The sequence below is a fragment of the Ursus americanus genome, chromosome 15 (assembly GCF_024610735.1).
Source record: "Ursus americanus isolate L20-20 chromosome 15, mUrsAme1.1.p, whole genome shotgun sequence".
Classification (NCBI taxonomy): Eukaryota; Metazoa; Chordata; class Mammalia; order Carnivora; family Ursidae; genus Ursus; species Ursus americanus.
Genome location: NC_142141.1, coordinates 31785771 through 31803231, shown reverse-complemented (window position 1 = coordinate 31803231; position 17461 = coordinate 31785771). Strand labels below are relative to the sequence as shown.

The window sequence follows — 17461 nt, the reverse complement described above, 5'->3', positions numbered from 1 at the left end:
GCGATACAACTCAAAACTTCTTATATAAAAAGCACCCTGACGTTTAGGGCCTACTCCCCCTCCAATAATATCTTTTTTTTTTTTTTTAAATAAGGACTTCATCGTCAGTGTACTTTAGTAAAAGGTCAAACTGTGTAATAGTCTTAAAGAGGATTTATTAAAGACATTTTGTTAATCTGTTCCACTGAGCCTTTACTGTTTTTCGTCTTTTCTGAAGCTGTGATCTGTTCAGAGCACATTCAAGTTAGACGAAGTCCTTGACCAGTGGACTGGCCCAGAGCAGGCACTCAGAGGGCTGGTCTTTCTGTTACTTTTTTTTGAAAACCAAAAAAGAAAAGTTGATGAGAATATTATAAGGAAGAAGGTGTTCTTTCTAAAAATCTTTCATATCCCTGGGGGACTAAGGCCCGAAAGGGTGAGCATTTAAACAAAAAGATGAAAAGATTCTATAAAGGCACAGGTGCCCTTTGAAAAACTGTCCTCGGCATTGTACCTTTACTGGTTTCTGTCCTCAGCCTTTGCATGGGTCACCTGATGCTGTGTCGAGCTCCTGAAAGACTCTTGGAACAGAAGCTGTTCTCAAGTTTTCCTTGAGTGGATCCAAAGGGGATTAAGTCAAATGTCAGAAGTCATCCAAGCTGACTTTGCTTGGACACAGGTGCTTGGAGGGCTGCATGGAAGACCGGATGTGGATAAGGACACCGAGAGGGGGACACGGGCAGTTAGCTGGCTTTAGGTAGCAACCTTACAGAGTTGGCAAATTTTTGTTCCTCCAAGGTGCATTCAGTCTGTGGGCTTGAAAGAACAATAACGTTGTATTAATGTAGATTGTATGTGGAATGAAATATTCCTGGAGCTTGCTAATTATTACGCTGGTATTTTGTACCACATACTCGTGCCGTCATCTGGAATCCCTAGATTGGGTTGGGTGAAGGGTTAAAGGCTAGAGCGTCACTTAATGTAGGTAGCTTCAGGGTAGGGCTGACAGTCCTGTTTTGTGGTGTCATGCACACACAGGAAAACTCCCCAACTTTCCTGTCCGGCTCTTGGCCCTTTGGGGCTACTATCAAAAAGTAAGGCAGTCCCGCCCTCTGGTCATGTTCAGGCTGTGCTCATAATCTTTTCTGCTAAACTTTTGAGACTCAAGAGATTTTTCAGCATCTCTGTGGTTCTGGAACCTTTTTAGGGAGACTTCACATAGACTTGGAATATTTAATCAGGAACAGACTGAATCGGTAAGTTAGGGAGGGGTGGGTCAGGTGAAGAGGAATCCTAGTGGTGTAGCCCTGCCTCTGTGTTAGGCACATTTCACCTAAATTCCGGGAAGAATCAGGAGTACTGTGGTGCACATGCTAAATCTAGTCTGACAGAAGCTACCTTCTCCATCTAAAACCTTCCTGATGACTGCCTCACTACAGCCTTGTAAGCCTCATAGGCTCCTTCAGCTTTCCTCCCCCCGACCCCTTCTCAGGTCTTGCCCTTATTTTGTAATTGAATCATAGCTCCTGGAGAGCCTGGGGTTTTGTTGGGTAATGATGGCAGTGACTTGGGCAGCCCAGGTTCCCAGCGTCATGGGATAGAGTCACCTCAAGGAATCAGGCTTGGGTCGCAGTCCCCACGTGCCGTGCCATAAAGTTTATGCTCCTTGGTGAGGTATTGGTTGCCTTTTAGTTTCTGGTTCTGATTTAGCCTTTGGGCCTCCTGTTAAACTAATTTCTTACTCTCTGGGCCTGATTTTCAGTCATGCTGGCTGCTATTGTCTCTTCAAATAGGCCAAGGACTTTCAGGCCTTTGCACATATTGTTCCTTCTCTTTGGAATGCTATCCCTGCCCTTCCTTGCCTTTTGAAATCCTGCTTAACCCAGTTACCACTTCCTCCATAGTTTCTGCTCTCTCCTGCTCAGCCGTGAACACTCTTCTTTCTGCATTCACAGCACCGCCTGTGCCTGGGATTCCCATAGTTCCTGGTCTCGCTGCCTGCTAGTGGTGCCATCTTGCTGGGTGTGCAGCTCAAGTGTTGGGCTTTTTTCTGTCATGGTGGGTCCTTACCATAGGGCCTCCTATGATTCTGGCTGCCTTCCTGAGGTCTTTGTTGTTATAGTCTCTTATTTTTCCGGTGCTGTCCAGGGAAGGCAACACGCTGTTGGCTCACTTTTAGATAGGAAGACTGCAGACACTACCTTAAGACTGGGAACCTAGCTTTCTTAAATTTTCCAAAACCAGGATACCTGCCGAGTTTGCAGTTTCAGGTGGTTAGCTAGGCCTCTCAGGAGATAGAATTAGGAAGTCATAGAAGGTCTGTCCAGGAGTTAGAAAGTGTATATCAGTCAGGAAGGAAGAGATTCATTGCTTGGTTATAAATTATAATATCTGAGGCCATATACACTTGGACCTCTTTTTAGGCACAATCCCGATTATGGTAATAAAACTTTTTATCTGTACTAGATAAGGTCTGTAGAATATACCCTTTATATAAAAGACCCTTGTGATAATTCTACACGACTCTGGAGAATTGGGAGGGGCTGTTTTCCCTGATACGCAAAGGCTTTACGCATATGACACCAAACTGGAGAAATTTTGCCGTCTCCTGGAAAATCAGCATTGGTTCCCCATCTGACATTACTGGTCTTTTTGAAATCTGTCTATCCCAAAGAGTAGAAATATGGTACACAAGAATACTTTTTCACCATAATGTTCAAACTTGTTCTTTCAAGCAAGAGAATAACTGATACCCTGATATACTCTCCACTTGTGAAATCCTACAAAGATAATTCTGTTTTGATGCCTCTACAGAGATTTTGCCTAAGGTCAATGTTTACTGTTCAGAGAAGGTTGGTCTTTTCCTTCTCTGTAAGCTTGATGATCTTATAGTACAAAACTATATAGATCAGTCATTTCTAGCTTTTTTAAAAAATTATTTATTGTGTTTTACTGACTGACTTAATTCCTGTCATCCTCCCCTCCCTTAAATGTATCGAATGGTTGTATGGAATTTTGTAATATTACTTCTACGAAGTTTCATTTGTTTTGAGAGTTTCGAAGGACAGAGAAACCCTTGAATGTTGCAACATCAAGGGTTGGTAACCACAGGCTGTCTACACACCTCTTGGTAGCTTTCAGCACAAACAGGGCAACTTGTCATCAGGAGGAAGATGCCAAGATGGGGGAGTGTTCCATTACCATTTATCAGTCATGACTTCTGAGTGTTTGAGCACACTTAGTGAGTTATTGGGCCAAATTTAACAAATGTTCTGCTAGGAAAATTTATGGCACAGAATTATATTCTGGTTTGGTCTGTTATTTCTCCAAAAGTATGTTGCAAGATTGGAAGCATTGTGTTCCCATCCCTGGCAGTCCCTGAGTCAAAAAGGATCGGGAGGCTGAGGCCATCTCTGGGGAAGCAGCCCCGGACGGAGTTACTGCTAGCAGCCAGTGCGGCCCACCACATGCGTTTCTGTATTTCCTTCTCTCCACTCTCCCTATACTTTCTTGTGCCGCAGTGTTGGGGTGGTCTGGCTGCTCTAAGAAAGCAACACAAAAGTTCAGGCATTATGGAAATCTACTTCTTGTTCAGTTAACAGTAATGGGTGGTTGACACATTGGTGGGCAACTCTCCTTCACGTGGTCATCTGGGATTCGGGTAGGACAATGTCGCTGTCGTCATTATGAGGCTCTCAAGGGTACTCTAGGCACGGTCTCTCTTCCAGCCAGCCGGAAGGGATGGGGAAATAGAGGAATGTGCATGGGATGCCTAGAAATGGCACATACCACTCCCCCTCACATATCTTTGGCTAAAATTTAGTCACATGGCCAAACCTAACTGTTAGGGAAGCTGGGAATTGTTGCCTCGCCATGTTCCCGGGAATAACAGAACACCCTATTAGTTTGCTAGGGCGGCCATAACGAAATCCCAGCTTAAACAACAGAAGTTTATTTTCTCACAGTCTGGAGGTTGGCGGTCCCAGGTCAAGGTGTGGGCAGGTTTGGTTTCTTCTGAGTCCTCTCTTTGGCTTGTAGATGGTTCTCTTCTTGCTGTGTCCTTATGTGGTCTTGGTCTCTTTTTGTACCCACATTTTCTCTTACTTTAAGGATATTGGTCAGACTGGATTAGGGCCCAGCCTAATTGCCTCATTTTAACTTAAGCACCTCTTTAAAGGCCATCTCTCCAAATACAGTCATATTTTAAGGTACTAGGGGTTAGGGCTTCAAGATATGAATTTTCTGGGGACACAGTAGGCCCAAAACAAACATGGATTTTGGTGAGCAGCTAATAGCTTTTCCCTTTTTCTCCCTTTGTAATCTTATCTGTCTGTGTTTAATCCATTCACTGGGGATCAAACCTTGGATTTAGAGCCAGGTAGATTCAGATTCTAGCTCCACTGCCTAATAGCTAGCTGATGCGTCTCTCTGCGTCTCCGATTCCTCATCTCTGAAAATGGGGTAAAATTTTTATCTCACAGAGCTGTTTCATTGAATAGATGAAGAAAAAATCCAGTGGTGGGCCTGGCGTATAGAGCATAGCAACATTCTCTTTTCTGCTATTGGTGTTGCCTGGTCTTGCAGATGGTACTCAGGACTGAAAACTTACTTTTTTTTTTTTTAAGATTTTATTTATTTATTTATTTATTTAGTTTAGATAGAGAGAACGAGTGTGCACATGTGCGCACAAACGGGGGAAGGGGCAGAGGGAGAGGGAACGCGAATCTCAAGCAGACTCCTTGCTGAGTGCGGAGCCCAACTTGGGGCTCAGTCTCACGACCCTGAGATCATGACCTGAGCTGAAATCGTCAGATACTTGCCCCACTGAGCCACCCAGGCATCCCTTGACTTTTTTAATAGGAAGTCCAGACATTCTCAAGGACTATATGGAATGTCTAAGATGTCCTGAAAAACTGAATTTTCTAAAGATACGCATTTCATTAAGGCTCTTTTGTCAATTGATCTCATTCTGACTTAGTTGAATAACATGGGAAATAAACAGTATTATTTCAGTTTTTAAAAATAATCTTTTAATTGTTTTATAAATCTAGTAAAATCAAAATGTGTCATAAATATTCATTGCTTTAATTTTTAAGGCATTTAGCAAAGGTCCATCTAAACAAGTGTTGGAGGGAACACAAAGAATGTTCTAATTTATATAAGAAAATATACATTATACATTTAAGAATATACATGTTATACATTTCCAGGATGCCTCAGTGGCTCTGTTGGTTAAGTGTCTGCCTTCGGCTCAGGTCATGATCCCAGGATCCTGGGTGGAGTCCCTGCTGAGCAGGGAGCCTGCTTCTCCCTCTGCCTGCCCTCTCCCTGCTTGTGCTCTCTCTCTCTCTGTCAAATAAATCACTAAAATCTTAAAAAAAAAAAGAATATTATATATTTGTGCTACTATTTAAATATGGTAGACTGTTTTAGTTTTTAAGAATTCCCATTGCTATGGAGCCAATTTTGACTAATTTTGATTTTTATTTATACAGAATTTTGCAGCTATGAGAGGTGAATTATTAAGATAATCCTTAAAAATTTTTATAAATGTGTCCTCTAATAATTAGGTAAAAGCTTGTTTTTAGGTTTTTTCTTAAAACAGATCTTTAGGGATTTCTCTAATTTTCTAAAATATGCTATTGACTAATCATATTTCGCAAGTATTACATTTGGAAATATCTCACGGCTTTCAGTTTGTAAAAGCCAAGGTTTTGCTGTCCTGACTTTCTCTCTGATTCCTTATACAAATAATTAATTGCATAGAGAAAAATCTTCTCTAGTTTCATGGATAAAACTCACATATAAAGTACTCTGCTTGACTCTTTAAGCTTGGGTCAGAATCTCTGTTCGTGAATGTAGCTGTCGAAAGCTTAGCCAGTGAGAGCATAGATGGAGCGGTTGAATCAGTATGTTGCTCTATGCACCAGGAGGCTGGCTAAATCACAGACCCAGTAGATGATAGATCCGTGGATCAAATATTCAGCAGTTTCTCACCACTCCCTGTCTATTACATAATCAATGACCCGTTTTTCTCATAGGTATACATATATGTATAAAAACCACTTTTGTCCTTCTCTGTAGCATTTTTATAGCTTAAGACCCAATGCTTTAATCCCATCTGTGATTTTGAAATTCCAAAAGAGCCTTTGATCTGTACCAGTTAGGATGACTTTGGCTGCCCGAAGCAGAAATTCCAACACATTCAGCCTTAAACAAGCAAGGAGATTTCTTGGGTTATGTAGCTGAAGAAAGTCCAGTCATAAGTGTGGGTAGGTGTGCTGACATCGGGGGCTTTAGCCATGCTCCTGTATTCTCTCACCTTGCCCTGCTCTGTGAGTTGGCCCCAACCTCAGTGCTACAAGGAAGCAGTGGTTTGAGGCCTCGGGTGTGCCCAACACGACATCCAGAGGACAAGACAGGTCAGTTCCGATGGTTCCCTCTTGAAGAGCAAGGGAACTTCTTTTTCAAAAGCCTTGAGCAAACTTTCCCTTGTTCTTATTGGCCTTTATTGGGTTAGTGCCCATCCCTGAGCCAATTCATGGAGGCAGGGCAATGAGACGCCCCTAGGCTTACATCTGGATTTCTGAACCCGTCACTAATGAGGGAGTGAGATTACCCTTAGGCCAGCCAAGCCTACATCTAGAGTGGTTTCTGAGGTAATTTTTCCTGAAGTTCCTGGACTGCGTGGAGAAAATGAAAATCAGAGTAGTGATAAGAGGACGAATGAAGTGGGTGCTGGGTAAACAAAGTGCTCAGTGCAAAATTGTGTTGTATTAACAATGACATTTCTTTATGTATAAATGTTGTAGTTCACAATGTCTTTAAGTGCTGTATTTTCCATTGAGTCAATGTATAGTGTTACATTACGTTAAAAATTCTCCTTCTGTTGTTAGTGCTTGTTCATGAGAAGTCTATTTTGGTTTGGTTAGGATAAATATATTCTGTAATTTGTATTTTTAATCTCTTTGTTACTGAATTGTTAAATATACTATGATCTTGTTAAAGCAGAAGGTTTTTTTCGAGCTTGTCTAATTTGATGCCTTACAGACCAGGAAGTTAAGAATTTCCCCATCCAATTACATGCTATTGAATAATTCCAGTAAATAATGCTAAATGTTCTTTAGAATCATTGTAAAATTTTGTGGTAAATCCATTTCATCTTGGTTGTCTTGTTTTTTTTTTTTTAAAGATTTTATTTGAGAGAGTGAGAGAGCAGGAGAGAGCACAAGTGGAGGGGAAGGGCAGAGGGAAAGGGAGAAGCAGACTCCCTGCTGAGCAGGGATCATGACCAGAGCCAAAGGCAGTCGCTTAGCCTTAGCAGACTGAGCCACCCAGGCGCCCCTTGATGTCTTGTTCTTAATATTTTTCGTGGTTTCCTCTTAATTTGTTTGTTTGTTTGGTGTGATTAAAGTTGTCTGTGAGGGCTTGATTCTTTTCTCAGTAAGGTAGAGTCTGAGAATTTATTGATTTCAGATGATCATATTAGGCCTGATTCATTCAATGAGGTATGATGTATTGTAAAACATTCTGGTAAATCTTTACCTGTTGGTATTTAGTTTAAGCTAAATCACTCTTTTTGAGTTTAATCTTGCAGAGAGGCCAATAATATATTCTTTTGCTATATAGCCATAGTTGTTGAAGCTATTTTTATTTATTTTTTTCTTTTTCTTTTTAAGTAATCTCTACACCCAAAGTAGGGCTTGAACTCATGACTCTGAGATCAAGAAACAGACTCACAGGCCCTTCCAACGGAGCCAGCCAGGTGTCCCTAAAGCTGTTTTTAGTAATGAGTAATTTCTCTAGAAATTTCTTTTTTTTTTTTTTTTAAAGAATTATTTATTTATTTTGGGGGGAGAGAGAGAGCGAGCATGAAGAGGAGGGGCAGAGGAAGAGGGAGAGAGAAAATCTCAAGCAGACTCCTCCCTGAGCATGGCGTGAACTCGGGGCTCAATCTCACAACCCTGAGATCATGCCCCAAGCTGAAATCAAGAGTCAGACGCTTAACCGACTCCACTACCCAGGCGCCTCTAGAAGTTTCTACCTTTAATACTTTTAAAACTTCATCTTAGCATTCACTTTTTTTTTTTTTAGATTTTATTTATTTATTCGACAGAGATAGAGAGAGCCAGTGAGAGAGGGAACACAAGCAGGGGGAGTGGGAGAGGAAGAAGCAGGCTCATAGCGGAGGAGCCTGATGTGGGGCTTGATCCCATAACGCCGGGATCACGCCCTGAGCTGAAGGCAGACGCTTAACGGCTGTGCCACCCAGGTGCCCCCATCTTAGCATTCACTTAATGAGAAAATACGTGGGTGTGAAAAGAATTCTATGGATTCTTAAACTGTGAATTCAGTCATATTGAGGAATGAATTTGTATGGATCACGGCCATACGTGCTTACACCTGGAAGTAATGCCCAGGTGAGGCATTGTTTCAGCCTACAGTCAATTCCTGGTGCTCACAGAGATTCAAGGGTACCTACCCTGATCTATGCATCCCTACTCACCCCAAATAATGGCCAACCAATTAGGAAACTATACAAATTTTTAGATGACTGCTACTGCTTTAAATACCTCAGCTATTTTGGATGATAAAACTATTCACTAACCTTTGGATGTAGCCTCTTTCAGTCCTAAAATACTAGTCTTCAGAGCTATAGGGAAAATTTTCCTTCCCTATCCAGCCTGCACGTGATAGGCACTAACTATTAGTTGACTGAATGATAAATGAATATTTGAATGATGACTGTGACTGCATGATGTCCTACCATTGTCTTGGCTAAAATATGGAATTAAACACCCCCAACTGGGAGGGAACAGAATAATCTTACCAGAGAATGTAATGTCCATGAACCAGAAGGAACCAAGAAATATTTCATGAAGTTGGACATCATGCCAGATCTCTTACCACAGTTTGCATTGTGCCAGGAAGTACATAAAAAAAAAATTTCTCTCCTTGATGATTTTTTTCCATCATATTTTCTGCTGTCATTGTTGTTTTGTGGGAAAGTGGTTTGATAAAATGTAACAGTTTTGGTCTTTTTGTGTATCTCATGTTTTGCAGATAAAATTATAAAATTACCAGAAATGAGCAGTCAAAGGAGAAAGCAGGGGCCGGGGGACGGGGGCAGGGAGTGGGGGTAGAGGGCAGAGGGAGAGGGAGAAGCAGATTCCCTGCTGAGTGGGGAGCTGGATGTGGGGCTCGATCCCAGGACCCCAGGATCATGATCTGAGCCGAAGGCAAATGCTCAACCAATTGAGCCACCCAGGCGCCCCTTTAATTAACTCTTCTGACTTCTACAGTTGTGTCTTGAAATACTTGATATGATCATTCGATCTTTTATTCTTATATCTAGAATCTATACCAGACTGTCTCTGGGGAATATGGCAAATCTCTTTCTAGTTGAAGGATTTGAATTAAACATTGGGTATATTTTATTTGTTTAAATTGTAAAAATCTTCCTGTTTGTGATCCAGCCTTAGACAGGTCTCTGTCTCACTCTGAAAGTGTTTCGGAAGCACTTTGAAGGGCTGTCCTAACTGTGTATCTTCATTTACTGTAGCAATTGTCAATTGATAAGTAAATAGCTTGGTCTAATGGCATTTTTAAGTTGTTTTAACTTTTCTAGTACAGCTCATTTTTTTTAAAGATTTTATTTATTTGAGAGAAAGAGGAAGAAAGAGAGAGAGAGAGCGCACGTGAATGGGGTAAGGAGCAGAGGGAGAGGGACAAGCAAACTCCATGCTGAGTGCAGAGCCCGACTTGGGGCTCCATTCCACGCCCCTGAGATCATGACCTGAGCCAAAACCAAGAGTCAGATGCTTTAAGCAGCTGAGCCACCCAGGTGCCCCTCTTCCAGTACAACTCTTTTTTTTTTTTTTTTTACAATGATTTTTTATTATATTATGTTAGTCACCATACAGTCCAGTACAACTCTTAATTTATGTCTTCAACCTAGAGAAGAAACTGGTTGTGATTATGCAGGAGTACTTTGTTACTATTTTTTTTTTTATAAAAATAGTATGTGACTTTTAGAAATGCAGTAAAGTACAAAGTAGAAAATAAAGACCATCCGTGATCTCTCTACTCAGTGAAAAGTACTATTAACATTTTACCATTTCCTTTTAGCCTTTTTTCCATGCATTTTTATCATGGTGGATCAGGATATAAAATCGTTCTCATTTTCCCCATTTACTACTATAGCATAAGTTTTCCCCTTCATGTAACACAATGAGTAATTAAGAAATCTTTGCAAATATATTTTAATGGTTTTGTAGAATTTTCTTAATGCACCATATTTTATTTAATGGTTTCCCCAAAGTTGGGCTTTTCATTTAATTTCACTTTTTGTCAATTAAAAATAACGCTCTAACCTTTTTTTCTGTGTTAATCCATTGTGTGTATTTTCATTTATTTCCCCAGGATTAATCAAATCTTAGAAGTAGAATTACTGGATGAGTGGATATCAACAGTTTTGGCCAGTTGATACATGTTGGTAAACTCTACTTTCCTAAAACTTGTGCAGTGCATAATCCCATAAATAGATCATCCAGCTAATTGTTTCATTTCAACATTATTATGATTTTTAAAAACATTTTATTTTTAAGTCATCTCTACACCCAATGTGGGGCTTGAACTTATAACCCCAAGATCATGAGTTGCATGCTCTACTGAGTGACCCAGCCAGGCAGCCCCGTTATTATGATTTTTTGACTCTTTCATTTTGAGAGACAAAAAAAGTATCCCACTTTTTGTAACTTTGATTCATACTGAGGGTGAACTTTTTTTTTTTTAATTTGGTTGTTACCATTTCTCTTAGAATTGACCATTTGTTTTTGTTTTTCACGTATTAGGATCTTAGTGTTTTGTTTTTATTTAAATTTTTGTGAGCCTTTTAGTATGTTAATTTTTTGTCATATTGATTTTTGAGGACTGTAATATATACGTATTTCATATTTTAATCTCTTGATGTTTTCTCCATTGCTTTAAGAAATACTTTCTAATTCAAAGACTAGAAAGATATTCACCAAGGTTTTCCTTTTTTCTTTATCTTTATGTGTTGATTCTCTCTTTTTTAAGATTTTATTTATTGTAAGTAATCTGTATACCCAACGTGGGGCTCAAACTCATGACCCCAAGATCAAGAGTCGCATGCTCTTCTGATCGAGCCAGCCAGGTGCTCCGAAGGTTGATTCTCTTTTATAATTCATTCTGATCTATAGAATTTAGAGTTTAGTTTGAAGTCTGATTTTAAGTTTGGGTAGATTCCCCCCCCCTCCCCGATATCTAACTGATCATCTTAATCCTTTTGTTCCTTCCCTTTTGTCATGCCACATTTATCATATATTACATTTTTACCCTAGTAGGCCATCAGGGTAAGATAGTATTTTGAATTTGCCTTCTTCGTCTTTCCTCCTCTTGAACTGTTCTTTTGGGGATTTGCTCATTTGGAACTTTTATGTATTACCCTGCTCCTCTTTTGGCTCTATTTTTTCCCTTCTGTTTTCAATTTTCATTTCTGCACTTTTAGAATTTTCAAAAAATTAATCCACATGTGAATGTTTAAAGCCAGCTGCACTGTTATATTCACCATTGTATTCTCTGTAGTCCTTAATTGATTTTTTTTTAATTATAAAATTAAAACTAGCTCTTATAGAAAATTGAGGAGATAAAGAAAAGCACAAAAAAGAAAATAGTCTTACCACTCAAAGATATCCTGCTATGGTTAAATGTTACATGATGTAGAATTTACTAGAAACTATATGGTATATGTAGGATTTAATGTATGGGTATAAATATATATGAAACATTCATATATGTGTATATAAAATTTTTTACCTAATGGTAGCAGTCTACACAAACTATTTCATTGTATGCATTTTACTTATAATAATTTGATGTAGTCTAAATATTTCTCCGTGACTTCAATAAATTTTAACTCACCCTCTAGTTTTTTGACTAAATAAATTACTTGATGTGAAAGAATATCTTATCCTTTCAAAAGTAGTTGAATTTCAGGCCGACAATATGGACAGAACACTTACTATCTTTGTTAAGATGCAGGTGTGTTTATGTGTGTGTGTGTCTGTGCATTTAAAGTTGGGTCTGCTACTGCATAATTGCTTTGTGAAGGTTGAGTGAGTAAAATCAGAAACAAATCGGTGGTAGATCAGATGTTTTCTAGCCTAAATGGTTTTGGCCACTTGAGGTCTTGTAAAGTCAGTAGGGTTACAGTCCAGGAATGGATCCTTAGCTCTCACTGGGTCAGAAGAAAGAAGGAAGCCAGAATTTTTATGGCAGGAGGAATTAGTTAGATGCTAAATCAAATTTGTGAAGTTGATGACTGTAAAGTTGGTGCAGTTACGAGTCAAAGGGGAATATTCGATAGTAATTTGTGAATTACAAAATGGAATATTTCCAAACATCTTAACAAACTTCACCAGATTTTCCCACATGTTATATTAATCTACCTTCATTCAACACAGGATAACTTCAAGAAGAGATGGGGAAATGCCATGGGTATTTATATAGTACCTCTCTCCTCCTCGAAGCAAACCTTGTATTTCCGAGATAAAGTCCAAATCCCAAGCCTGCTATCACTGAAGCCTTCCTCACGGGGTATACGCCCTCTGTCTCACATTCTCTCTCATTACTGCCCCCACTGGGCATTCTGCTCCAGCCACACAGGGCGAGCTGCCCCGTGGTTTGTTCGATCATCTTTTCAGTCTCCATGGAAGAGCAAGAATGAGGAGATACTTTCCCCCAAAGACAACACTTTGAAGTCCTAGTGGTTTCATCACTTCTCAAAATTCTCTGGAAATATTCCTTTCCTGTACTCTCCCCACTACAGTCCAACAAAACCATCTTGAATATTTAAACTTTACTCAAACTTGAGATTTTGGGGATGCAAACAACATAGATCTGGGGACTTTCGCCACCCCCTCAAAAAAAGGTCATGTTGCTGAGCTCTGCAGTCATTTCAAACTATGGATCATATGGTCTCATCCACATAAACTGGCAAATTTAAAGTGCCAATGTCTACTTTATAGGTGTTTACAATCATCCCCTTCCTCTTCTCTAGTCTACAGCCTCTTCTCCATTAACCTTTATAACGTTTTTTTTCCACGTGCTGCAAATCTTTATTTTTCTTTTTTGAATCACATGTATTCCAATCAAGTCGATTGAAAAACAGATTATTATGGTGCAAATTTTAGTTTATATTAATTTCCATTTATAAAATTGATAGTGTTTTTACTAAAATTCTGTAAACACAGAGTTGAAAACTTTCTCAAAGAGGAGATAGATACTTAGGCTATTAACTCTGCTTTCCTACTACCGATCTCACAAGTTTATTTCCTTTGTCTTTTGGCGTAGGTATGTATTATTCTGTGAAACTTGAACATGGTAATATACTGACAGTGTGGGCCCCGTTGAGTGTAACTATATATGTTAGCTTGACAAGTGTTCCGTAAGAACTGGGATCTCTTCTGCTTATCTGCCGGTATATTCTGAGCAGCAGGTATAGGGCTTGATTCCTCAGAGGCAGAATAAATACCGATGAGGGGGAATAAAAGTGTATGAGTGATTCCTAATCCCAAGTCCAAACTGGGATTTCCTACTGTTTTCATTTCATGGCATTTCCCCATCTCTTCTTGAAGTTATCCTGTGTTAAATGAAGGTAGATTAATATACCATGTGGGAAAATCTGGTGAAGTTTGTTAAGATGTTTGGAAATATTCCATTTTGTAATTCATAAATTACTATCGCATATTCTCTTGACATTTGTGATCTTTGTGACTTGTCCAGCTCAGGTGCACATAGTTTCCTTAATAGCTTACCATTAGACATTAAAAAAAAAATACAGGCAAAATGTTTATGTCTTCACGAGTGGTCCGGGATGTCAACCAGTTTGGGAGAGCAGTGCTGAGATTTCCATGCCGACTGAGTAAATGGCAGGATGCCTCCTGCATATTGGCTCTGCAGTTCATACTTTCTGTTTCTTCCTAGGAGGATGACCAGTCTCACCTGTGCGATGGACTTTCGGGGTATCTTGAAAGAGTTAAAATTTCAGATGTTGCATTTTTGAGTATCCAGAGACTACTGTAATAATTAGGAAATAGAGTTTAAAAAAGTATAATATAATTTGTACTGTTCTCTTTGATTTTATTAGGTAAAAAAGCTCCAGTTTTATTTAGTAAGGAGATGATTGAGTCAATGAAGGAAGGTTCGGTCGTTGTGGATTTAGCGGCTGAGGCTGGCGGAAACTTTGAAACCACTAAGCCGGGAGAACTCTATGTTCATAAGGTATAGCAAGCAGCTGCTTCTATCTGTGGACCAGCTCCCGTGTCTTTAGTGATTTGTAGGGGACTGTTTATTCCTTTAAGTACTCAGAGGAACTGAGGCCTGAAAATTTTTTAAATTGAAAACAGCCACATTGAAAGCTGTTTTTGAAATCTATATTTGTTTGTGAGATGTGTCTATATTTATAAAGGTATATAATTTCACTACTTAGCCTTGGCTATGACTGGGAAGTGTCCTAGAAGGAATGTGAACAGATAGAATTAGACCTTTCTGACTGTATTTTTGTTCATGTAGGGAGTTACTCACATAGGCTACACAGACCTTCCCAGCCGAATGGCCACGCAGGCCAGCACCCTGTATTCCAACAACATCACCAAGCTCCTGAAGGCCATCAGCCCTGACAAAGATAATTTTTATTTTGAAGTGAAAGACGACTTTGACTTTGGTACAATGGGTCATGTCATTAGAGGAACTGTAGTGATGAAGGTAAGTCAAGAGACTTGTTCCTTCCTGAGTTTTCATTAGAAATGTGTTTTAGGATTTCTGTTTATGGAAGGAACCTATTTTGGAATTGAGATATAAACTAATAAAGGGTTGATGTGTTGGGTTTATGCCAACAAAAAGTGTTTAGAGATGCACAATGACTTAAAGAAAAATATCACAAAGGCTTAGATACATATGAACTCACCCAAAATATGTATTGCTTTTGAAAAACAAAAACAAACAAAACAAAAAACCAGAACTGAACAAAGTAAAAATCAAACTTTCCCCTTGCCCCACCTATCTCCTTTTAGCAGATCGATCTATGTTTTTCCATATGTGTTCTGTGCACATAGAAATTATGTATCTATGTCTGCATGTGTAACAAACATTGTATATGTACACACATATTTATATAAAATAAGTTATAAATGACATGAATTTATTTAAGATTATATTTAAGGGGCACCTTGCTGGCCCGGTCAGTAGAGCATGCCACTCTTGATCTCGGGGTTGTAAGTTCAAGCCCCACGATGGGTGTAGCGATGGCTTAAAAAAATAAATCTTTTAAAAAATTATGTTTAAAAGAACAGTTGTTTTTCCCCCCAGCACAATCACTATCTTCTGTGTTTTTGAAATGCTGGATTGACTGTTAAAAAAATTTCTGTTTTTCTAATTTCTATTAGGATGGCAAAGTGATTTTCCCCGCTCCCACCCCGAAAAATATTCCTCAAGGTGCCCCAGTAAAACCGAAGACAGTGGCTGAGCTGGAAGCTGAGAAGGCAGCTACCATCACCCCCTTCAGGAAGACGATGACCACAGCTTCTGCATACACAGCAGGTGAGGACCCCCACTCATGACGGTTGAGTCCTGATTGTTTGGGTTTTTTAAGAAATTCATTAATTGTCAAAATTAGTGAATGAGATCCTGTTGCCTTCCTTTGGATTCCGTGAGGAGGTGGGCCTGTTAGAAACAAGTTTTCGTAAACGTGTTACTAGTCTCACCTCCGCGGCCTTGGAGGCTGCACTGATGGCTGACAGCAGAGAAAAGAGGCGCTCGCCGGGTACTGCAGTGAATGTGTGTGGAAGCATAGATGGGCTGTTAATGCTTTTCATAGAAAACATTTAAAATGTAGCTGTGAAGAGTTTAATCTTACAGCAAATATATCGAGCAGTGGTGTGTATCGGATCGTGCTGGTGTTAAGTGCCTATTCGTGTGGTTATTTATTTATCTTTACGAGTATAAAACACCAGTTGTGGTCATCTGGAGGCTGGGTAAGACTGGGGAACCACATGTTTGCGTTGAAGAATGAACAGTAGGAGACAGGGATGGCCCTTGACTGTCTGACATCCTAAGTTCTTCACCTAGTAAAAAAATTCAATTTTTAAATTTTCATTTCTTTACAATTTAACACAAATTCTTTGCTTTTTAGTTCATCTTATGAAAACATTAAACAATCACTGTAAAATAGTGGTAAATAGTTATTCTGGTTATGAATTGTTAGAGTCTGAAATATGGACATTTGGTTTTAAATTGGTTTCTCTCTCACCGAATAAATTAAAAATATTTAGATCTACTTGGAGCCAAAGCAAAAACAAAACAAAAGCAAACTATAAAGAATTAAGGACCAGCACAAGGCACACAATTCTTGTAGCCTCAGCATTCTCCAAATTCCCATGCGAGCCCAGATGTTCGAAAGAGAAATATGTAACTCTCCTTGAATAAAGAGCAAGTCTCAGCAAAATGACTAAAAGCCTCTCATTGTGAACATGGTGAATAAATGGGGGCAGTGTCCCTACTTGCTCTTACTTGTTAAAAAAAAAAAAAAAATTATCATATTGTACCTGGAGAGGATTCTTGGAAGGATTGTAAATTTCCATTTCTCTTTGTGATTCGTGAGGAAATATAGCGAGGCACATATGATGGTTTATTTTTCTAGGTTTCTCTCTCATTCATTAAGGTTTATTGCATTTTGATAGATATGAGAGCATATTTTAGTGAATAAAAGAATGGCCTTATATTTGTTTTTCTTTACCTTAAACTTCCTCCTTTATAATAAAAACAAGTATTTTTCTTTTATGTGTGCGTTAGGAATCTATTTGAATAGCATTCTCCAAAGACTATGATCTGCTTTCTTTTCCCTTTCTTTTTTTCTCTGCCTTTCTCTTTCCTTTTTTAGAAAGACTGTGAAAATAGCACATTTGACATTATTAAATATACTATAGAAAAGACATTAGTTTACTAAGGAGTTGATTCAAAAAACCTTTAGATAGGTGATTTCTATCTTAGATGCCCAACAAAAAATGGACTCCAGATTATGATAATTTAGTGCTGCTTGATTAATGTGGTCATTTAATGAATGCTAGGCATTGCGCTAAATGCCTCGTATGCCTTAACCTATTTACTCTTTACAAGACCTCAGTGAGGTGGGCATATTATTCTTTTCTTTTTCCAGATGAGGACAGAGAGGGTTAATAATTTCACAGATGATAATACTGTAGCACAGAGAAGCTAAGTAACTTGCCTGAGATCACACAGCTAGCAAGCAGTAGACCCACAGTTTGAACTAGGCAGTCTGGCTTATGAAAACATGTTCTTAACCACAACTCTGTACAGCTTCTCTGATGTTTAACTAGAACACAAAACAATATTCTGTCTATTCTCCCTCCAGATGGTTAACAGGCCATGTATTGGAACCCTG

At 39.1% G+C, this 17461-nt stretch overlaps 1 protein-coding gene across 4 annotated transcripts in view; it reads left to right on the top strand.

The window, feature by feature from the left end:
• The window catches only part of NNT (nicotinamide nucleotide transhydrogenase), an 87657-nt gene that overhangs the window by 28453 nt on the left and 41743 nt on the right, over positions 1 to 17461 (top strand). For all 4 annotated transcript variants that reach the window (XM_045787395.2, XM_045787396.2, XM_045787394.2 and 1 more), the window contains exons 8-10: positions 14150 to 14283; positions 14575 to 14766; positions 15447 to 15600. In XM_045787395.2, the coding sequence (XP_045643351.1) occupies positions 14150 to 14283; positions 14575 to 14766; positions 15447 to 15600 (480 nt within the window). The remainder of the gene's footprint in view (positions 1 to 14149; positions 14284 to 14574; positions 14767 to 15446; positions 15601 to 17461) is intronic.